Source organism: Cnephaeus nilssonii (assembly GCF_951640355.1).
Source record: "Cnephaeus nilssonii genome assembly, chromosome: 20".
NCBI lineage: Eukaryota > Metazoa > Chordata > Mammalia > Chiroptera > Vespertilionidae > Cnephaeus > Cnephaeus nilssonii.
In genome coordinates this window covers 20,268,723-20,291,809 of record NC_137091.1, presented here as the reverse complement: position 1 = coordinate 20,291,809, position 23,087 = coordinate 20,268,723, and the positions used below count along the sequence as shown (strand labels likewise).

General features: G+C 53.0%; 2 protein-coding genes across 2 annotated transcripts in view; one reads left to right on the top strand and one right to left on the bottom strand.

Moving 5' to 3' along the window:
- CFAP263 (cilia and flagella associated protein 263) overlaps positions 1 to 13,791 on the top strand; it is a gene marked incomplete at its 5' end in the record, with an annotated part of 19,745 nt that extends 5,954 nt beyond the window's left edge. The window contains 6 exons of the mRNA XM_079759918.1: positions 1,088 to 1,243; positions 2,553 to 2,633; positions 5,274 to 5,429; positions 9,717 to 9,824; positions 12,282 to 12,437; positions 13,303 to 13,791. Of these exons, the coding sequence (XP_079616044.1) occupies positions 1,088 to 1,243; positions 2,553 to 2,633; positions 5,274 to 5,429; positions 9,717 to 9,824; positions 12,282 to 12,437; positions 13,303 to 13,389 (744 nt within the window). The 3' untranslated portion in view covers positions 13,390 to 13,791. The remainder of the gene's footprint in view (positions 1 to 1,087; positions 1,244 to 2,552; positions 2,634 to 5,273; positions 5,430 to 9,716; positions 9,825 to 12,281; positions 12,438 to 13,302) is intronic.
- PRSS54 (serine protease 54) lies at positions 13,778 to 23,087 on the bottom strand (the record flags this gene model as incomplete). Its single annotated transcript, XM_079759756.1, has 7 exons — positions 13,778 to 14,335; positions 15,658 to 15,789; positions 17,361 to 17,615; positions 21,052 to 21,227; positions 21,924 to 22,154; positions 22,788 to 22,852; positions 22,957 to 23,087. The coding sequence occupies 7 exons, from the start codon at positions 23,085 to 23,087 to the stop codon at positions 13,778 to 13,780; spliced, it is 1,548 nt and encodes a 515-aa protein (XP_079615882.1).

The following is a 23,087-nucleotide window of genomic DNA, read 5'->3' as shown; positions in this document are numbered from 1 at the left end:
TTTTTTTTAATTTCTTTATTGGTTAAGGTATTACATATTTGTCCTCATCCCCCCATTTTATTCTTGAAAATAACATGTGTGTTTCTGTTTTCTTATTTAAAGACAATTTCTATTTGTTGTAGCAAAATTTAAACACATGGGTAAGCTAAAAGAAGCACATTTGAAAACATATTCATATGCCTATATGAACTTCTTTATAAAAAGATACCATATTATCTTGTCAACTCTTTTATCACTGAACAATGTCTTTCCATGTTGGTACGTATATTCATTTATAGCATCTTTTTCAAATTACAGAAGTGTGTAATAAGAGTGCTTTTTTTAAAAAAATATTTATTGATTGACTTCAGAGAGGAAGGAAGAGGGAGAGAGAGACAGAAGCATCAATGATGAGAGAGAGTCACCCGTCGGCTGCCTCCTGCACGCCCCACGCTGGGGATCAAGCCTGCAATCTGGCCCTGACAGGGTATCAAACCATGATCTCCTGGTTCATAGGTCAACGCTCAACCACTGAGCCATGCTGACCAGGTTAAGACTGCTTCTTTGTCTCCCACTAATCCATCTCTCCTGCTGTGACTGTGGTTAATGTTTTGGTGCATACTTCCAGATATTTTTATATCATATCATATCATATAATATCATATCATATCATACTAGAGGCCCGATGCATGAAATTCGTGCAAGAGTAGGCCTTCCTTCCCCCGGCTGCCGGCACCGGCTTCCCTATGGCACCTGGGACCTGGGCTTCCCTCGCAGCTCTGGCTTCGTCAGGAAGGATGTCTGGTCCAATTAGCATATTACTCTTTTATTATTATATATTATATTATATTATTTTATATTATAATTAGTGTTATAACTTTAATGGATAAGTAATATTTCAGACATGAAAATACATATTTATAAAGATCCCTGAGGCTCTGTTGTTGTTTGCCGCCTTTTTATGTTTCCTATTAACTTTTTTGAGGCATGCTTTTACATAGTAACATTCATGCAGTCACATCTGCATCTTAAGGGTATAATTCTAAGACTAAGAAGAAACATAGAAACTTTTTCAGTGACTCTGTTCTCTCTGTGCTGACCCCCCCAGGCTATCATTGAGGAAGCTGAAATTCGGATGGCTGAAGTTCAGAAAGCAATGCAAGAGTTTGAGAAGGATATTTTGAAAACCATATCCAAGAAGAAAGGGAGTATTTTGGCCACTCAGAAAGTGCTGAAGTACATTGAGGACGCCAACCGCCGGAGGGTGAGCTGGCGGGAGGTTGGCACTTAGAAAGGGAGAAGAGAGTCATTGAATGATGACATGAAAAGGATCCACGGGGCAGCCCCCCTGCATGTGGTCCCCCATCAGCGTTGCTACATGTGAGGATTTTTTATCCATCTCCCCAAGTGTGTGTGTTTTAGAATGCAAATTTACCCAGGCTGCATCCATCAGGCAGGGCGAATATCAATAGTTTCTCAGATGGGTGACTTATTTTTATTGTTGCTATTTGTTTCAAGATCTGATATATTCCCTCCCTCCCTCCCTCCCTCCCTCCCTCCCTCCCTCCCTCTCTTTCTCTCTCCCTTCCTTCCTTCCTTCCTTCCTTTCTATCCCCACCCGAGGACATGCATTGATTTTAGAGAGAGAGGAAGGGAGGGAGAGAGAAACATTGATGTGAGCAAGAAACATTGATTGGTTGCCTCCTGTATGTGCCCCAACCAGGGATCGAACCCAAAACCTGGGTATGTGCCCTAACCGGGAATTGAACCCGAGAAACCTTTCGGTGTACAGAACAATGTTCCAACCAACGGAGCCACACAGGCCAGGACTGATATGTTTTCTTGAGAAACGTATGAGCCTATCTAGTCAAGTGACTGTGTGGAGTGAGACCGGTACATCTCAAGCTCGTTGCGTTCCATTATTATAAGAATGAGTCCAGCTGGTGAGGCTCAGTGGTTGAGCATCGGCCCATGAACCAGGAGGTCACAGTTCGATTCCCAGTCAGGGCACATGCCCAAGTTGTGGGCTCCATTCCCAGTGGGAAGTGTGCAGAGGCAGCCGATCCATGTATCCATGTTTCTCTCTCATCGATGTTTCTATTTTTCTATCCCTCTCCCTTCCTCTCTCTAAAATCAATTAAAAAAAATTTTTTTAAAGAGTGAGTTAAAATGCTCCTTCATTTTCAAAGATTTTGCAGTGTATCAGCTTTGGATCCTGAAGGTGGGTTGGCTTACTAACCCTAATTGGTTATAAATAATAAAGATTATGTGAACCAGGAGAACAAAAGACCAAAGAATCATAAGATCATTTTGTCTGGACAGGCTCCTCTACCCAAACGATCCTGAATTTAAAAGCAACAGAAAACTTTCTGAGGACAGACCCAGCTCCCCCTGCTTCTTGGTGATGAGTGAAATGCTATAGCAACACCAGCTTGCGTAGATGTCAAAGGACCTTAAAATAAGTGACTGATTGTTAGGGCTCAAGGTTTGGTGTGTAGCCTCAGACTTACCAATGTTTCAGACCAACAGGGAAGAAGAAGAGAAGTGGATTAAAATTCGCTTTTATTTTTCAGGATAATATGAAGGATAAATTACGTTTGAAAAATGTTTCTCTCAAAGTCACGAGGAAAAAGATGCTGTTGCAACTGAGGCAGGTAGGTGGCTTCTGTTTTTTAAGTTACTGTGGTCGGTAGAACAATGTCCACCCGAAGATGTCTGTGTCCTAATTCCTGGAACCTGAACGCATTACCTCACATGGCAAAAGGATTTTGGCAGATGTGATTAAAGTCAAGGATCTTGAGGTGGAGAGATAATCTTGGATTGTCTGAGAAGGTTCAACGCAATCACAAGCGTCCAGTGAGGAAGAGAGAAGATGTGATAACAGAAGTAGAGGTCAGAGCGATGTGCTTTTTGAAATTTTTTTAAATTGACTTCAGAGAGGAAAGGAGAGGGGGAGAGAGAGAACCATCAATGGTGAGAGAATCATTGATTGGCTGCCTCCTGCACGCCCCCCACTGGGGATTGAGCCCACAACCTGGCCATGTGCACTGACCGGGAATTGAACCGGTGACCTCTTGGTTCATAGGTCATTGCTCAACCACTGAGCCAAGTCAGCCAGGCTGATGTATTTTAAAGAGAGAAAAAAAAATTATTATTGATTTTTAGAAAGAGGAAGGGAGAGAGAGGGGGTGGTCAATTTGTTGGTCCACTTATTTATGCATTCATTGGTTGGTTTGTGGATGTGCCCTGACCGGGGATCAAACCCACAACCATGGCATATCAGGACGATGCTCTAAGACAGAGCTTTGAAGGCAGAGGAAGGCGTCCTGAGCGAAGGAAGGAAGGAAGGCAGGCACCTCTAGAAGCTGGCAACAGCGAGGAAGCAGTCTCCCCAGGGGCCTCCGGAAGGGACGAGACCCTGCCGACACCTTGATTCCGGCCCAGAGAACTGTCTCGGGCTCTGACCTCCTGAGCTGTGAGGTGGTAGATCTGTGTTGTTTGATAGGCCCCTGAGTTTGTTACAGCAGCCACGGGGAACTAATACAATGTCTGTGCTGGTGAATCTGTAGACAGAGTTGGCTTGAATCTAAGAGGCCCTCGCGTCGTACTTGTTGATGCTTTGGGGGATGTGGCCTGGGTGGCACGGTTGTGGTATTCCTGGGTGAGTCCTTGGACAGCTGACCTAAAGGCAGTAAGGCGGACGTGCAGAGGGTCTCCGGGGTGTGATGACAGGGCTCCGTCCTCTCCTCGCTCAGTGGGTTCTTTATTAGCTTGAACCTGGGCACCGATGGCACACCTGTCAGAGGTGGCCCCGGACAGGGACACAGCAGTGGGCAGGAGAATTAACACGTCTAAGGTCTAGTGCTTGATTGACTTGGGATCTCGAAAGACTCCACAAGCTGGGATGGCACAACGTGGCTGAGGACAAATGTAAGCTCCTCTACTTCGATCCCCAGCATTTCCGCACAGGTGCCAGACGGCTCAGCCATAGTTCACCTGCTGAAGGCCGCTCAGCTGGCGGCGATGCTGGGGCCCAGGCCGCACTCCGAGAGCCACAGTGCCCCACCAGGAAAGGATCACGTGAAGAATAGTTCACACGATCTATCTCGCCCGAGTCTGTCCTGCGTAGCCAGATCCGGAGCCCTGTGCTTCCGTAGGAACTCCAGGCTTAAAGGATCGGTAACTGGAGTTCACAAAGGAGAGGGAGCTGAGAGGGAGGGAGGGAGCAGAAAGCATGGGGACGACTTGGACCCATGGGCCCGGTGCTCGGGCACTGCCTGCGGGAGAGGAGGCACCACTGTGAGCCCGGAGGGCACCGCCGGTGTGGGGGCTGGAGGTGTCAGCGAAGAAGATTCGAGTTCAGTGTAAGAAGGACCTGGCCCCATAGAGCTGCCCCCGGTCAGCGAGTCCCTGGTCCCCTGGGCATCACGCGAGCTCAGCATCGTGAAGAGGGCGTTTCGGTGTGAGGCGAGGATGCGGTGGGTGACCTCTAACCTGAAAGCCATGCGGCAGCACAATGACACTGGTCCTGCTCTGGCAAGCTCACAGACAAGCAGGGCGTGGGGTGGTGAGAAAAGGCAGGGATGGCCCGCCTGGCCTGGCTCAGGGGCTGAGCATCGACTTATGAACCAGGAGGTCGCGGTTCGATTCCCAGTCAGGGCACATGCCTGGGTTTCAGGCTCAGTCCCCAGTAGGGGGCGTGCAGGAGGCAGCTGATCCATGATTCTCTCTCTTCATTGATGTTTCTATCTTTCTCTCCCTCTCCTTTCCTCCCTGAAATAAAGAAAAAATATATATTTTTTAAAAGGCAGGATGTATATATATAAAAAAAAGGCAGGGGTGTGTGACTGCACAGAGGCACCAGGAGTCGACCACGGAGCGGAGCGCCGCCTGCAGAGCTCAGCGGAGGGAGGCGCCCCCTCTGCTGTCAGGCTGGGAGCGTGGGACTGGAGGGCGGGTCACATGGGGCCTCAGGAGCTGTGGTGGAAGGAGGTGGTCCAGCGGGAGTGGAGCGTGGGGTGGGGAGCAGTCCTGAGTGTGGCCGCTGCCGACCACAGATGCAAGATGGCCCTCACCCAGGATGCGCTCCGTGAGGCCAGGGAGTAGCCTATACACTCACATCTCTGTCCCCAGGGCCTGGTGCCACGCCTGGCCCCACGCAGATCCGCAGGCTGTGTTGGTTGAATGACTGAATGATGCCCGACTTCCAGAATCTCACCCGGAGTTGCGGGGTGTGGGCCATACACTCGGAAGTCACTCCCTCACGTCGCTCCTTCCTCTTCTCTGACCTGTAGAAGGAAGAGGTGGGCGAGGCCCTCCATGACGTCGATTTTCAGCAGCTGAAGATAGAGAACGCTCAGTTCTTAGAGACGATCGAGGCAAGGAATCAGGAACTGATCCGGCTGAAGCTGGCGTCCGGGACCACCCTGCAGATCCTCAACTCATACAAAGTAAGGTCCACCCCATGCCCAGGTCCCTGCCTCAGGGCTGTTCACTGCCGCTTCCCACGGGGAGGAGTGGCCTTCAGCCTCCCTCTGCTCCCCTAGTTCTCCTGTGAAAGCCACGTCTTCTGCAGCACCCCAATGTTCTCACAGCCCTGGCTGTGCATTAGGACCACCCAAGGAGCTTCTACTTAAAAAAAAAAAATTTTTTTTTAATTGATTTGAGAGAGAGGAAGGGAGAGGGAAAGAGGGATGGAAACGTCAATGATGAGAGAGAATCAGTGATCGGCTGCCTCCTGCACGCCCCACACTGGGGATAAAGCCCCCAACCTGGGCATGTGCCCTGACCGAGAATTGAACCCTGACCTCCTGGTTCATAGGTCAATGCTCAACCACTGAGCCACACCAGCCAGGCACTTCTACTTTTTTAAAAGATATAAGGACAACCTAGTCTCACCTCGACCAATTGAATTAGGGGGGTGAGGGCCATGCATCTTTATTTTTTTTAACTCCCCAGATGATTTTTATGCACAGTGAGTTTTGAGAGCTAACCACATTTAGGGCCCTGTTTTGTTTAGGCATATAAAAAGCATTCCCTGCTTAAAACCCTGCAAAGGAAAACCATCTTATCTATAAATCAGGACACTACTAAGTAAGTCCTCACCCACACAGAACCCTTTTTGGAGAAAGAGAGGCGCTATTAATAACTAAGCAGGGCCATAGGCGTGAGCAGGGCCTGTCCCCAGCAGGCTGGGCTGGGGTCACCCCGTTAGCAGCTGGCCGAGGCGGTGGTCAGCCAACCGTGGGCCCGTGGGCCCGGCCCACTAGCTGGTGAGCCAGGAATGGTTTTTACGGAACATTTGCAATCTGTTTGGTAGCGAACACTACCTTTGAAACCCAATGAAGCAAAACTAGTTTCTCCCCCAGAAATTCCATTCTTCTCCTTAGTAGACCTGTAGTCCAAACTATTGTACTTAATTCCGACGTTTGAAATCTTATCAATAAAACATTTGTGGAAAATTGTTTTTTTTTCTCTTGTTCATATAAGTAACTATATAACATCCTCAATGTTGCCTCTGGGCCTGCAAAACTTAAAATACTTCCTGTCTGTCTGCGACCCACGTAGCAGCCGTGGCTATGGGTGCCGGTGGCTCACATAAGGGCATCATGTGGCCCACACGGTGTCACTTTAAAATGTGAATTGGGCCTGGCCAGCGTAGCTCAGTGGTTGAGTGTCGACCTATGAACCAGGAGGTCACAGTTTGATTCCTGATCAGGGCACATGCCCGGGTTGTGGGCTTGATCCCCAGTGGGGGGGTGTGCAGGAGGCAGCCGATCAATGATGCTCTCTCATCATTGGTGTTTCTATGTCTCTCTCCCTTCCTTTCTGAAATCAATAAAAATATACACTGAGTGGCCAGATTATTATGATCTCTGAACACATAATAATCTGGCCACTCAGTGTATATCCTATATAATAAAAGGCTAATATTCAAATTGTCCCCTCGACCAGGAGTTCGATCAGCAGGCAGGCCAGCCAATCGCCCATGTCCCCTCTCCCTGGCCAGGCTGGCCAGAGCACGAATTCATGCACCAGGCCTCTAATATATATGTATATGTGTATATATATATATATATATATATATATATATATATGCATTCAGAGATCATAATAATCTGGCCACTCAGTGTATATTTTTTAAAAAGTGAATTGGAATGTGTTCAGACTAGGCTGATGCTCGTCCAGGATTTTCCTTTTACGGATGAAAAACCAGAGGCCCAGAGAGGCAGAGTAATTGCCAGGTTCAGACAGCAAGTCTGTGGCCCGCTGGGACTCCTGGCCCAGGGCCTGTCCCACCTAAACACGTGTCTTTCCCCGGCACGAGGTGTGTAGGCAGTATGGTGCTGGCATTCTGAAACTCGGTCACCCACGACCGTGTCGTAACCATCCAGCAGGTCGTCACTTGGAGCTTATCTCGTCCATAGTTAGCTTATCTGATCCCTGCTATTTGGAGACGGAGCCATCCTCCGGACTCCCAGGCCCTCGCTGGCGGGGACGCCGGCCTGCTCGAGGTTACATCACGTCATCACGTCGGACCTCGATCTTATCCTGCCCACCCAGCTGCATAGCACAGGGCCTGTCTGATCTCGTGGGGAAGGCCAGGGCTCTGGAGTGGAACTTCTGGTTCATAAGATGAACCTGGCCGCTGGCAGGCCGGCGCTCGTGGGGACGTGGCTAAACACACGGTGCGGGTGGTTTGCGTCTCGGAACCCGGGCAGCAGGGACACGGGCTGCGGTGGGCAGAACCCCAGGGGCCACTGCGCTGGTGACAGATAATAGCGGATGACGAGCCGCTCCCAGGAGCCCTGCGGTGGACACAGCGAGGGGCGGAGGGAGAAGCAGGCCCACTCCCTCCGCGGCGCAGAGCAGAGCTCACCTCCTGGGGGGAGGCAGGCAGGCAGCTGTGCGCGGTGAGGTCAGGCCTCCCCTGGGGACCCCGGCGCCGGGCTTCACGTCCTGGAGGTGGGCCTGTGTGCCTCGGGGCTCCGGCGGTCGGTGCTGTCCTCCCAGCGCCGAGGGCAGTGCCTGGCCAGCAGGTGCTCGGCTGCCGTGGTCCCAGGAACTGTTGGTGCTTCAGGGTGTTTAGGGGATGGGAGGGGGCAGGAGGGACCACGTCATGTGAGTCTCACACACCAGGTGGGCGACCTTGTCAAAAACACGCAGATTAACTTTCCTCTGTTACCACCTGGACTGAGCACCATGCCAGGCACAGGGCTAAGTGGGTGCTGAGGGCACAGCCGGAAGGAGGCAGACACGGTCACTTCTGCGAGTTTTGAGGGAGCCTCCCTCTAGGGGGCACGGCTTTCTCCCACTTTGTGCCCACAAGCCCCGAGTGGGGGAGTCTGGTATATTATCATTGTTTGAGGACAGCTGTGATGTGTCACTCTTTGTTTTTTTAGTCGATATTAGTTTTTTAAATATATTTTTATTGACTCCAGAGAGGAAGGGAGAGGGAGAGAGAGAGAAACATCAATGATGAGAGAGAATCATTGATGGGCTGCCTCCTGCACGCCCCCCACTGAGGATCGAGTTCACAACCTGGGCATGTGCCCTGACCTGGAATCAAACCGTGACCTCCTGGTTCATAGGTCGACACTCAACCACTGAGCCACACTGGCCAGGCATAGTAGATATTAACTGGGTTTTAAGAATTAAATTTATTGGAGTAACATTGGTTAATAGCATTATAGCAATTTCAGATGTACATTCTAATTCAGCATCTGTGTACTCTATTGCTTCCTTTCGTCACCATACACTTGACCCTCTTGACCCACTTCACCCTCCCAGGTCACTCTTCACCGACTGTGAACTAGCAGTGCCCTGTGGTAGGGAGAACTCAAAGGTGTTCCCTAAGACCCCCCGCCCCCTGGTATATCCACCTGCCCAATCCCCAGGACTGAGGACACCATGGGTTCTGTTAACAGGTGCTGTTCTGCCCTGTCATTAGAAGACTCGTGACCTGGTGCACGGATTCATGCACATTGATAGGAAATTAATTAGAAGATGGCTGGCGGGGCAGGACTGGGCTAGATGGGCCAGACACACGCTGGAGCCAACCTCCCGCAGTCCCCCCCAACCCCACCCCCCGGCCGGCCGCACCTGGGGTGGCACCGCGGCTCAAAGGGCGTCTACAGAGTGAGCGGGGTCCCTCCAGCAGGTGGGGTCCCTCTGCCTGGACTGCAGGGATCGGGCCAAAACCGGCTCTTCGACATCCCTCTGCAAAGTTGCTGTCGTACAGGGTGTGGAACGCAAACGCTAGTGTGCAGGAAACCAGATTCGGGGCCGCCAGTGCCCCAGCAACAGCATAACCCACGGCCAAAGGTGGAATCGCGAGGCCCCGCGAGGAATCGGGCTCCCTCCTCTCTGGTTTCGGGTGCGTCACCCGAGAACCTCCGCTGCCAAGTCACTGCAGCTCGGCAGCTCCTGCGTTGGGCGTCTGCCCCCTGGTGGTCAGTGCGGTCGGACGGGTGGAGGGACGCTTGTAAGTGGTGGGGTGGGAGTTGGGTCTCTGCATCTTGCGCCCGCCCCCTCCGCCCCCCGCAGGTGAGGATAAGACTCCCAGGGCTCTCTCCCCGCCACCTAGACACCAGGATGCTGAAAACCGGGGCGTGTGAGAAGGGCAGGCCACGGTCACATGGCCCTGCTTCTCGCCGGCCTCACAAAGAGCCGCCTGTCCTTGGTAGAGCTCCCCGTGGTCAGCTTTGCTCAAGACGGGCTGCGCTGTTCTCTTTCAGACCAGGCTACACCGAGCAATAGAAATGTCCATCAACCTGGAAAAGGAGATCCTGCTGAGACATGAGTTGCTTGAAAAAATTGAAAGAGAAGCCCTGCAAGTGGAGGAGGTAAGAGGGGTTAAATGTGCCATTTCTGGTGTTTGCAGGGCTTGAGTCATTGTCCACCAGGACCCAAGCCACCTACATCTTTTATTTTTAATCCTCACCGGAGGATATTTTTTCCATTGACTTCTAGAGAGAGTAGAAGGAAGGGAGGAGGGAGAGAGAGATAGAAACACTGACGAGAGCCGAGACCGGTTTGGCTCAATGGATAGAGCGTCGGCCTGCGGACTGAAGTGTCCCAGGTTCGAATCCGGTCAGGGGCATGTACATTGGTTGCGGGCACATCCCCGGTGGGGGGTGTGCAGGAGGCAGCTGGTCGATGTTTCTCTCTCATCGATGTTTCTAGCTCTCTGTTCCCTCTCCCTTCCTCTCTGTAAGAAATAAATAAAATATATTAAAAAAAAAAAAAAAAAAAGAAACACCGACGAGAGAGACACACACATGGATTGGTTGCTTCCCACACGCGCCCCTACCAGGCCTGGGGAACCTGCAACAGAGGTACACGCCCTTGACTGGGAATTGGACCTGCGACCCTTCGGTCCTCAGGCCAACGCTCCAACCACTGAGCCAAACCAGCCAGGACAAGCCACCTTGAGTTTTGTCTAAAAAAGGCGACACCATAAAAAAAAAAAATCAAAATATCTCTGGGCTGTCAGAGGAGAAAGTGCTACCTGGAGGCTTGCAGTCTAGCAGTGCGGCCTCCCGCTGCTGCATTAGGCTCTAGAGTCAGCTCACAAGGTAGAAAACTCACAAGGTAGAAATCGTGTGGAGTCCAAACAATCCTCAAGAATTCCTTAAATGCCCCGTAAAGTAAAATATTGAAAGTGTTGCATGTACAACCTTGCAAAAAATATAACATGCTTGTAATGATGTAACGGATATGAAAAAAGGTACACACACCAAGAGGCAGTATCCCATGGAAAGGAGAGGGAGCCCTTTAGGCACCTGACTCTTACTCGGGACAGTGGATGCTTGGACGGCAGACCTGACCTCCGCCCTGAGCTCACTCTGGGCCCTGTGGTCACTGTGAGAAGACGTGGCATCATCCACATTGTGATTTAGCACGCTCAGTGTTTTGCGGAGCACATCAAGTTGAATTTAGACAAGTTAAATGCACCCAGGATGGGACTCTAGGAGGACTTTAGGAAAGTGGGAGATAAAGAACACTGGGCGTGGCCCCACCGGTGTTGCTCAGTGGTTAGAGTGTCGGCCTGCACACTGGAGGGTCACAGGTTCGATTCCAGTTAAGGGCACGTACCTGGGTTGCAAGTCGGGAGGCAACCAATCGATGTGTCTCTCTCACGTCAATGTTTCTCTCTCCACACCCCACCTCCTCTCTCTATCTCATCCGCCTCACTCTCTTCCACTTTCTCTAAAAATCAATGAAAAAATAGCCTCACTCCTTGGGTGAGGTTTAAAAAAAAAAGAACACTGGACGTGGCCCGACGGGTGTGGCTCAGTTGGCTGAGTGTCATCCCATGCACCAGGACAGTGGTTGGCAAACCACGGCTCCCGAGCCACATGCGGCTCTTTGGCCCCTTGAGTGTGGCTCTTCCACAAAATACCACGTGCGGGCGCACATGTACAGTGCGATTGAAGCTTCGTGGCCCATGCGCAGAAGTCGGTTTTCGGCCTGGGCAAGTCTATTTTGAAGAAGTGGCGTTAGAACACGCAAGGGGCCAAAGAGCCGCATGTGGCTCGCGAGCCGCGGTTTGCCGACCACGGTACCAGGAGGCTGCTGGTGCCATTCCCGGTCAGGGCACATGCTTGAGTTGCGGGCTCACTCCCCAGTAGGGGGTGTGCAGGAGGCAGCCGATTGATATTTCTGTCTCTTTTTTTCCTTCTTTATAATGGTTAACATTTAGAGAGTATTTACTGTGTCTGAGGACTCTTTTTAAAAAATATATATTTCTATGGATTTCAGAAGGGAGAGGGAGAGAGAGATATAGAAACATCAACGATGAGAGAGAATCACTGATCGGCTGTCTCCTGCACGCCCCACACTGGGGGGATCGAGCTCACAACCCGGGCGTGTGCCCCTGACTGGAATTGAACCCGGGACCCTTCTGTCCACAGGCCAACGCTCTATCCACTGAGCCAGACCAACTAGGGTGATGTTTCTCTCTCTTAATAAAGGAAAGAAGGAAGGAAGGAAGGAAGGAAGGAAGGAAGGAAGGAAGGAAGGAAGGAAGGAAGGAAGGAAGGAAAGGGAAGGGAAGGGATGGAAGGGAGGGAGGGAGGTAGGAAGGAAAAGAGACTTTTAAGCTATACTTGGTGTTTCTGGACTGGATGAAAACATCACAATCTATAAAAAATGAGATTTTTGTGATTCCCCCCACTCCTTTGAAAATGTAAACATGGTTTTCAGAACTTCGCTGAAACTGGGGAGAGATGGGAGGGCCAGCAAGTCCCCGTGGGCCAGATGCGGCAGGGATCCGGGTGACTTGGTCCTTCCCGACCCAGGACCGGGCCAAAGCCGAGGCTGTGAACAAGAAGCTGCGGAAGCAGATGGCCGAGTTCCGAGCGCCGCCCGTGATGATGTACGTCAGGGAGAAGATCTTCAACGGGGAGCTGGAGAAGACCATCCGCATCTGGGAGAGGAAAGTGGAGATCGCAGAGGTAGGCCCGGAGCGGCCCCAGGGGGGCAGACTTACACGCCCTTCCCATTCTTGTCTGCGATTTTGTTTTTGAGCTAAAGATACAGATGTTTGGACACGTAACATCTGAGAGGAATCTCCAGTTTTTTAAGCCTTATATTGAAACAAAGGATGACTGTATTTTTTTTAAAAAGATTTTTTATTTTATTTTATTGATTTCAGAGAGGAAGACGGAGAGAGAAACATCAACAATGAGAGAAAAATCCTTGATCGGCTGCCTCCTGCACGCCCCCTACTGGGGATCGAGGCCGCACCCCAGGCATGGGAATCGAGCCATGACCTTCTGGTTCATAGATGACGCTCAGTATGCAACCTGGCCTGGGTCAGGCTGTGCTTCCCTTAGGGGGCGTGCAGGAGGCAGCCGATCCGATTTTCTCATCATCGATGTTTCTCTCTCTCTCCCTCTCCCTTCCTCTCTGAAATCAATAAAAACTTGATGGAAAAAACGTTTTCTAAAAGACATACTTAGAGGACAGCAGCGCTTTCACACCCGGACCCTGGCTCCGCTTCCCACCGCAGGAAGTAAATTGGGATCCAACCTCGGGCCCGTCAGACCTGAAGCTGAGAAGTAGCAGAGAATCCCAGCAGGAACCTGCAACTTCTCGCTCTACCGACCAGAAACAAGCTCCTTAGAGCAGCGGTCGCCAACGGGTGGTCCGTGGACCACTGGTGCTCCGCGAGGTCTTTAGACGACTCTCCCAGGTGCCCCTGGGTCGCCACGCCCCTGCCCCGTGGGCACCCGGGCCACCATCCAGGGCTGTGCTCTGACTAGTCACAGTCCGCCTCTCCCCCAAGTGACTCTCGCCTCTCCCCCTCTCCTTCCGCAGATGTCCTTAAAAGGCTACCGCAAGGACTGGAATAAGATGAAGGCCACCAATGAGAAGCTGCAGCTAATCAGCCCCCCTGGGAAGTAGCCAGAGGGAGGCCATGGGCTGTGGCCCGAAAAGCAATCCATTAAAAGAACCAGCTCCCTTCTAGTCACAGGGGCCTCTCTCTGTTCCCCGTGCCGACGGGTGTCCCCGACTCCCCGGCCCGTCGGCCTGTGGTGGGCCGGGTCCCAGCCTGGCCCCTGGAAGCGCTGACACTGAAAGAACCACAGGGCACTCTGGCGTTTGACTCGTTAGCCCACCTTTAGTTCAGAGCACAGATGACGGTGCGGTGGGAGCACGGGGCAGTGAGACAGAGGAGGGCGGGCCGCGGGCCGGGCCGGGCCAGCCGGGCGTGCAGCGATCGGGCACCCACGCGGCGTGGCGGGGGCCGGGCACTCAGCACTCTGAGCCTACTCTTCCGTGGGCGGGGGGGTTAGCTCCCAGACTCTCTACCGATCCAAAAGAAAACAAGCGCAGAGCAAAGCAAGAGCGTTTCTTGGGGCCGATGCAACCCGTTCTGACCCGAAATGGACGCCCCGTGCCCGGCCTCCTGCTCACTGTAATAGTCATAGTACGTGGGCTGGGCCGCCTCCTCCTCCCCCTCCCCCTCCCCGTCCCCCGGAGAGCTGCCCGAATCCCTCACGCCCTTCCCCCGGGATTCTGCGCCCTCCAAAGAGCTGTTCTCCGGCCACGGAGATCTGGCCAAGAAGATGGACATGTTTGCTGGCTCTTGGAGCTGCGTCTCCATGGTGGGCGCCGAGGGGCCCTCGGCAGGGGCCGCGTTCTCCTGGTGGTGGTGGTAGTGGTGGAACATGGACAGGGGGAGAAGGCTGTCCGTCTGCGTCTTGGCCGTGATCCAGTCGCTGTAGTCCTCCACCTTGACGTACAGGAAGAGGCCAGGGCACTTCTCGCCCCCCTGCGTCAGGATCCCTCTCAGCACCCACAGGTCCAGCCCCTGCAGCTGGCACATGAGCGGGTTTCCCGGGTCCCCCTGTGACAAAGGACAGAAGGCTTCAGGTCTCAAAGAACTTTTTGTTTTTATTTATTTTTTTAATACATTTTTATTGATTTCAGAGAGGAAGGGAGGGGGGGGAGAGAGAGAGAAACATCAATGATGAGAGAGAATCATTTATTGGCTGCCTCCTGCACGCCCCACACTGGGGATCAAGCCCGCAACCCGGGCATGTGCCCTGACCGGGAATCGAACGGTGACCTCCTGGTTCATAGGTCTACGCTCAACCACTGAGCCACACCGGCCAGGCTAAAAGAACGTTTCCTTGTTAACACATCCTTGTGCAATTTACGGTTTGCTCCAGAAATGTTTTACACCGGTTCTCGCTGGAAATGGGGCAGATGATTGGTTACTCTTTCCAACCTAGGCAGCCACCGCCACAAATTTCAACAAGATGACTTTTCCTTTCATTGTGCAAATTACCTGTCCACCTCTGCACTTTGCCTGTAGCTTCCTGGCTCGCATTTCATTGTCTTGCCCCTTTTCAGTACTTGGACTAAAATCCCTCCTTCGGTTTCTCATGCCTCGAATGTTGATATTCCTTTCCTTTCTGGCCTGGAATGGTCACCTTTTCCCCTCTCCTCTCTCTCTTGTTTCCATCCTCCATTGAAGCTGCTCGCTCCCACCCACCGTCCTGCGAGGGTCAGGGTCACGCTGGCCTAGGGTCACCTGGGCAGCTGCCGGTCCCTGCACGTGCTCCCGGCGTTCCCTGCTCCTGTGGGAGCGGTGCTGAGGCCGCGGGAATTCTGCCGCACAGACCTCTCTCCCCGCAGGTGTGTGGGTGACCCTGGCCAGTTACCTAGGTTTGAAAGTGGAATTGCCTAATCGTGTCCCACTGGACAACGGCGACTGGGCGTCCATTCTGCAGGTGTTTTATTGAGACTTGCTCTCTGCCAACACAGAGTCAGTCCCGACAGCCACGAGTCTCAAGTGACAGTCCCTGCCTCAGGAGTTCCCCATCTCTGGAAGTGACACTGCGTCCTCTCCACACTGAGCTTTTACTCCGTCGTGTTCTTTTTTCGTTAATCCTCACCCCAGGATATTTTCCCATTGATTTTTAGAGAGAGTGGGAGGGAGGGAGAAGGGGGAGTGAGAGAGAGAGGGAGAGAGACAGAGAGGGAGAGAAACATCAATGTGAGAGAGAGACATCCATTGGTTGCTTCCCACACACGCCCTGCCCTGGGCTGGGGTTCGAGCCTGCAACCGAGGTACATACCCTTGACTGGGAATCGAACCCACAACCCTTCAGTCCGCTCTAACCACTGAGCAAACCGGCCAGGGCGAGTCCGTCATGTCCTTACCAAGCAGACAGTATCGGTCTCCTGCTCCACGTGGCTGCCACATCCTGTTTTCTGGAACTCGTTTACGGGACACAGGTTGATGTCTTGCACGGAGATTTTCCTCAGGATACTCATCGTCATCTGCTTTCCCGTCTGCACCATGCAACAGAGAGCCCAAGAATTACCAACAAGAAGACACTCCCCGCAGCCAACGCAACTACAACTCACACGTCCCGATGGGAGTGAGCAGGCACCGCGCTGATTGAACCCCTTTTCCTCCTAGACATCAGGCCCGTGGCTGAGATTTTACTGAAAACGACTTTTGCTTTGAACTAGAAGGTGAATATAGGCAGAGAACATATTTATCCCTTTCCAACATCTACAGAGAATACATGTCCTTGTTCATTTCCCAAGAAAACAAGGATGGCTTAGACAAGAGGACAGTTCACTCTCGTTCGGGGAGTAATGTCCCTGGCCCCCCTGTAACTCACACTGATTTCAGATTGCCAGCTGCCTGTGTACTTCCGACTGTGGTCTACGCAGGACTAGAACAGTGGTCGGCAAACTGCGGCTCGCGAGCCACATGCGGCTCTTTGGCCCCTTGAGTTTTTAGCAAAGGCCAGCTTAGGAGTACCCAAATTAAGTTAATAACAATGTACCTACCTATATAGTTTAAGTTTAAAAAATTTGGCTCTCAAAAGAAATTTCAATCGTTGTACGGTTGATATTTGGCTCTGTTGACCAATGAGTTTGCCGACCACTGGGCTAGAAGAAAAAAGGACCAAATATAAGAAAGGCCACAGGAAGGGCAAGCATTGGGAATCGTGACTGGTTAGCTGTGGGTTCCCGCCCAACTCTAGAACCTCGAGCCACCTGCATTCTTTTTTTTGAAAAAAATATTTTATTGATTTTTTACAGAGAGGAAGGGAGAGGGATAGAGAGTTAGAAACATCGGCCCTAACCGGTTTGGCTCAGTGGATAGAGCGTCCGCCTGCGGACTAAAGGGAGTTAGAAACATCGATCAGCTGCCTCTTGCACACCTCCTACTGGGGATGTGCCTGCAACCAAGGTACATGCCCTTGACCAGAATCGAACCTGGGACCTTTCAGTCCGCAGGCTGATGCTCTGTCCACTGAGCCAAACCAGTTCGGGCAGCCACCTGCATTCTTAAGCTTAGCCCGACCCTCGTGGCTCCATGGTTGAGTGTCGACCTATGAACCAGCAGGTCATGGTTCAACTCCTGTCGGGGCACATACCGGGGTAGCGGGCTCGATCCCCAGTGTGGGACGTGCAGGAGGCAACCAATCAATAATTCTTTCTCATCGTTGATGTTCCTCTCTCTCTCTCTCCCTCCCTCTCCCTTCCTCCCTGAAATCAATAAAAGTATTTTTTATTTTTTTAAAAAGATAAGCCCGCCCCAACCGATTTGGCTCAGTGGATAGAGCGTCGGCCTGCGGACTCAAGGGTCCCAGGTTCGATTCCGGTCGGGGGCATGTACCTTGGTTGCGGGCACATCCCCAGTAGGGGTTGTGCAGGAGGCAGCTGATCGATGTTTCTCTCTCATCGATGTTTCTAACTCTCTCTCCCTCTCCCTTCCTCTCTGTAAAAAATCAATAAAATATATTTTAAAAGATAAAATAAAAAAAGATAAGCCCTAGGATGATTCATCCAAGTTCCCCTACTGCTAGCGCACACAGCCTCCGCCAGGAGAAGGAAGGCGTAACTGCAAACGTGGGGTTCCAGCCGGCCACCCAGCAGGTGTGCGAGGCCAGCGGCATGTACAGCTTCCTGCCCAGGAAGCAGATGGGCTGGACCAGGCCGGTGAACTGCATGGCCGTGTCTGTCTTCAGGAGGGCTAAGTTATTGGCCATCGTCTTGTTATCAAAGCCCTCGTGGACGATGATGGTGTTGACCGGATACTCTTCGTGAGAAACCACCGTGGCGTTCATCCTCGCGATCCCCACAATGGCCACGGCGTCCTTCCTGGAGGGAGAGCGAGGGGGTCTTGAGAAGCCAAGGCACCAAGAAGGCTGCATTCTTCCCCGTTTTCATTCTCTTAATAATGAGCCGGTTTGGCTCAGTGGATAGAGCATTGGCCTGCGGACTGAAGGGTCCTGGTTTGATTTCGGTCAAGGGCGCCATATCTTAAAATAATGTTCACGTGGACCACAAGGACAACCTCAACCAATTCCTAAATCACCACACAGGAGAACTCAGAATTAAATGGTGCGGAAAACAGAACAAAACACCTTACCACCTGGGTATTTTAAAACTCTCTCGCCGAAACCGGTTTGGCTCAGTGGATAGAGCGTCGGCCTGCGGACTGAAAGGTCCCAGGTTCGATTCCAGTCAAGGGCATGTACCTTGATTGCGGGCACATCCCCAGTAGGGGGTGTGCAGGAGGCAGCTGATAGATGTTTCTCTCTCATCATCGATGTTTCTAACTCTCTATCCCTCTCCCTTCCTCTCTGTAAAAAATCAATAAAATATATTTTAAAAAACAACAACAAAAAAACCTCTCTCTTTCATAAAACCCTGGGTCAAACAGAAAAGCAGGCCAAAACAGCAGACTAAACAGAAAATAGCGATATCGGGAACTCTAACACAAAGCAGAAGCTCTCAGAGGGCTAGTGGCAGCCACCGGGAATGTCTAACCCCGTCTTTCCCTCCTCGGTCACTCATGCTGCAAGATGCCCGCATGTGTGGGGAATGACGTAGGTACCGCTCCACATACTGCCGCATTTTGGGCGCTGGGAAAAGGTCAAAAACCATGCAAATGTCCATCATTAGAGGACTGGGTGATGGTACATCCGTCATGGGATACTGCGCAGCTGATGAAAAGAATGCTGCTCTTGCCCGGCCAGCGTGGCTCGGTGATTGAGCATCGACCTATGAACCTGGAGGTCATGGTTCGTTTCCCGGTCAGGACACATGCCCAGGTTGCAGGCTCGACCCCCAGTAGGGGGTCTGCAGGAGGCAGCCGATCCATAATTCTCTCTCATCATTGATGTTTCTCTCTCTCTTTCCCTCTCCCTTCCTCTCTGAAATCAATTTAAAAATATGTTTTTATAAAAGAACTTCCCAATATTCATGATAGAGTGAAAAAAAGCTGAGAGTGAAATACTGTGTATGATGTGCTACCAGTTTTTTGTTGTGTGTTTTTTTTTTTTTTTGTGTGTGTGTGTGTTATGGACTGAATTGTGTTCCCCAAAATTCATTTGTGAAGCTCCAACCTCCAAAGCAGCTGCATAAATCAGGCCATAAGGGTAGGAGTCTAATCCAAAGGGACTGGTGTCCTTATAAAACGAGGAAGAGACACGGGAGTGTGGACACAGCGGGAAGGCCATGTGAGGACGCCGTGAGGGGGCGGCAGTCTGCGAGCCAACAAGAGAGGCCTCTGGAGACCCAACCCTGCCAGCACCTTGATCTTGGACTTCCAGCCTCCAGAACAGTAAGAAATAAACTGTTGTCTGAGCCACGCTGTCTGAGGTCTTTTGTTATGGCCGCCCTAGCAGACGAATACCGGGGGAAGAAAATTCCCTCTGTCAGTAGATACAGACATATAGGACATGTGGGTGTGTAGCTATACAGGATATGTATAGAGATAGCCATACATGCATTGGGTATTTAAGGAAGAATTCCCTAGAAACTGGTGACAGAGCTCAAGGGAGGGATACAGTAACTGACATGCCATGGAGGGAAGAGATCCCTTTCCTTGTATATCCTTTGGTTCCTCATGAACATTCTACTTTGCACATGTATTTTCAATTTAAAAATATACACCGTAAGAAAATCAGCAGCTGCACAATATTCCATTGAAAGTTTATAGTATAAACTTTATACTATAATTTGTTTTGCCAATTGTAGTAATTACTAGAGGCCAGGTGCACGAAATTTATGCACTTGGGGGGGGTGCCCCTCAGCCCAGCTTGTGCCCTCTCGCAGTCTGGGAGCCCTCGGGGAGTGGGCCTAAGCCAGCAGTCAGACATCTTTAGTGCTTCTGGCTGAGCAGCGCTCCCCCTGTGGGAGCACACTGACCACCAGGGGTCAGCTCTCGCATTGAGCGTCTGCCCCCTGGTGGTCAGTGTGCGTCATAGCGGCCGGTCGTTCCACCGTTTGGTTGATTAGCCTTTTATTATATAGGATAGTCTCTTCCCATACCCTGTATGTGTATATCTATCTATATATAGAAAAGCCTAAGCGACCAAAATGACTGGTAGCTATGACACACACTGACCACCAGGGGGCAGACACTCAATGCTGGAGCTGCCCCCTGGTGGTCAGTGCACTCCCACAGCCAAGCTCCCCTGGCTGGCCACCTTCCTCGGTCCCTTCCCCTGGCTGGCAGGCCCCGATAGCCTGATCAGGGCTGGGCCCCGGGCTGGGACGGGGAACCAGGGATGGGTGGCAGGGGATGTGGCCCCTCTCCCAGGGGAGCTGAGGGCCAGCTTCCTCCTCGGGGCTGCCGGCCAACCTCCATGCCCTGTCTCTCCCCCCGGCCAGCCCACCACCCATCCACCACGGTGGCGGCACAGCAGTGAGGGACGGAGAGGGGGGTGGGGAACCACAGGGGGGTGGGGCGCCAACGATGGCAGCGCTGGTGTCTGGCGTCCGTTCCTTCTGCGCCGGGCCCGGTGACCGTCACCTCCTCTCCGGCCCAGCCCTGACTGGCCTGGCCACGATTGGCCCTGATCGCCAACCAGGCCTAGGGACCCCACCCGTACATGAATTTCGTGCACCGGGCCTCTAGTACTATATAAAAGAGTAATATACTATGTTTTATTTATCCATAATAATTGTACATTATGTCCCAGCTTTCTGTTTATTAACCACCCCATGAACCACTCTGTGCATACAGTGTTTCCAGGGGTTGAAATTATTTCCTGAATGTTGATTCCCAGAAGTGAAATCATTGGGTCAAAAAGTAAGATTTTAAAAAAACAAAAACAAAACCACACTGTTATTCATTTGCGGGTTTTTTTTTTTCTCCTGGTTTAAAAGAATGCACATTAAATGTAAAGAATTTGGAAAAAACAGACGTTCAAAGAAGCAAAAAACAATCAGATCCCTACACTTACAGGGCTCGCGTGTTTCCTGCACATCGTTAAGGACCCAGGCGAGCTTTAAAACCAGGGCTCCTACCAACGTCAGTGCCTCTGCGTCCCCAGTGAAACCGACAGGAAGGAACGACCTCCCTGCAGAGGATGAGGAGCACCGTCTCGCTGTGCGGTGGGAGGCAGCGGCTGCTCCAAGGCTGGCATCCGGTGACCGAGGACCCAGGACTCGAGGCAGCACAGAGCCGAGAACAGGCCTGTCACCCCGTCACCAGGAGTCCACCTTCCAGGCCTCCCCCAGCCGAGCGGGGGGAACAGCCCCCCGCCCCCCCAGGGCGCCCTGAGGCCCCAGTCAGGGTACTGGCCTGTGCTGAAAGGCGGACGCGATGCTGAGGATCCAGAACTCACTGAGGATGCTGCCGAAAGCCAGGTGGGTGTGGTGGGAGGTCTGCAGGGACACCACCCACGGGAACTCCCTCTCGCTGACCAGACCCTCCTCCGAAGTTCCTAGAACGCTGGTTTGCTGGATGCCACAACCTGCCGAGGGGGGTGCGGGGGGCCTCACTGCTGGGGCAAGGGGTGGGGGGCCTGTGGCCACCACCCCCACACCCGACCGCAGGCCCCCCTCCTGCTGGCCGCCCGCTCTGTCCGGCTCGCCATAGTGGTCACCGTGAACTCTCCCACCCACGTTTCTTTTCCTAGTTGGGTTCCTTCCCTATGAAACAGAGGATGGTGCCCACAGGGGCTTGTGCTCTGCCTGGCCGCCCCGTGTCCTCCCTCGCCGGCGGCTGTGTCCCTGGGGGCCCCTCTCATCCCCACCCCTGCAGAGTGGGGTGCAAGGACTCCCCACCTGGCTGCACACTCCACCCACCTGCCCCCAGGCCCTCCCGCACCCCCGGGGACAGGGCCTGGGCACGGGCGTTTTTTTAAAAGCTCCCATGCCCTGGCCCGTTTGGCTCAGTGCACAGAGCATCGGCTCCAGGATGGGCTCCGCGGTGACGGGGAGGGCGGGCACTCACTGGCAGCAGCGTGGGAGGCGCAGAGCAGCAGCACCAAGAGCACCCTCGTCGTCCCCGCCATCCCCAGGCGCGGCCGCAGCAGACACCATGGGCAGCTGTGGGAACAGCAGCGCGTTTCCTCCCCTCCCTGAGCGGTGCCTTCCCCCCAGCGTCCGAGGCCCGGGCCCTCCCCTGCCCTTCCCACCGGCACAGCCTCAGGACAGGAGGGACACACCTGTGCTGTCCCTGTGGCCTGGTCCCGCGCAGTCCGGAGGCAGGGACCAGGCGCCGGGCACCGAGACTCTGTTGGGACCTGTGAGATGGCCCCAGGAGAGGAGGCCGCCCCTGCCTGTCGATCCAGCCAGGGTCCCCGCTTCCCAGAGAGTCGGAGAGTCGGGGTTCAGGAAGGTGTAGGTGTTCGACTCCTGGAATTCAACCTTTGCCTTGACGCTGTCGCTGTCAAATGCTGCCGAAAGGAAAAATCAGGGGTTCAGCGTGAATCCGCCCTGGTTTCATTCCTCCTACTAAACACGGCGGGGTCCATGATGCTGGGTTTCACCAGGCACAGTCCGTGCTTTTACACACGGTAGCCACAGACCTGGCATTTTGCTCCGTTCATTCGCACGATGACCCCGTGATGTAGACACAGTGATTATCCCCATTTGACAGATTCAGACACTGACCCTGGGAGACATTGAGAAGCCCGCCCACGGGCACGTGGCTGCCAAGCGGGGAGCCTGGAACCCGAGCTCAGGTGTGTCTGCCTCCCAGCCCATGTGGCCCGGCTGGCGTAGCTCAGGGGTTGAGTGTTGACCTGTGAACCAGGAGGTCATGGTTCGATCCCCGGCCAGGGCACCTGCCTGCGTTGCAGGCTCCATCCCCGGTGTGGGGCGTGCAGGAGGCGGCCGATCCATGATTCTCTCTCGTCGCTGATGTTTCCATCGCTCTCTCCCTCTCCCTTCCTCTCTGACACCAATGAAAACAGATTTAAACCCCAGCCCATGCGTCCTGGCCATGCGCCCGCCTTCCCTCCGGGCCTCCCCTTGCCTCAAAGGATGCCCGAGAGCCGGAGGAAGCCGTGGGCGCCGTTCTCAGTCACCATGTCCCACGCCCGACACCGGGTGTCTCTCGTCGTTCTCAGAGTCCTTCTGTGAGCTGCTCCCGCTGAAGGAGAAATGAGCTCACTCCGACCTGACGCCGCAAGAGCCCAACACAGGGACCCCTTCTACCACCTCGGGAAGAATGTTCCATTGTGGCCTCATGGTTACCATGGCGCCAGCGGGCAGACGTCTGGACCTGGGGACTCAGGAGGAGCCAGGATGAAAAGCCCGCCTGTTTCCCAAACTTGGCACGGCCCTTCTGGAAGCCTGGCTGTCCCCGGGCTGACCAAGACGGACAT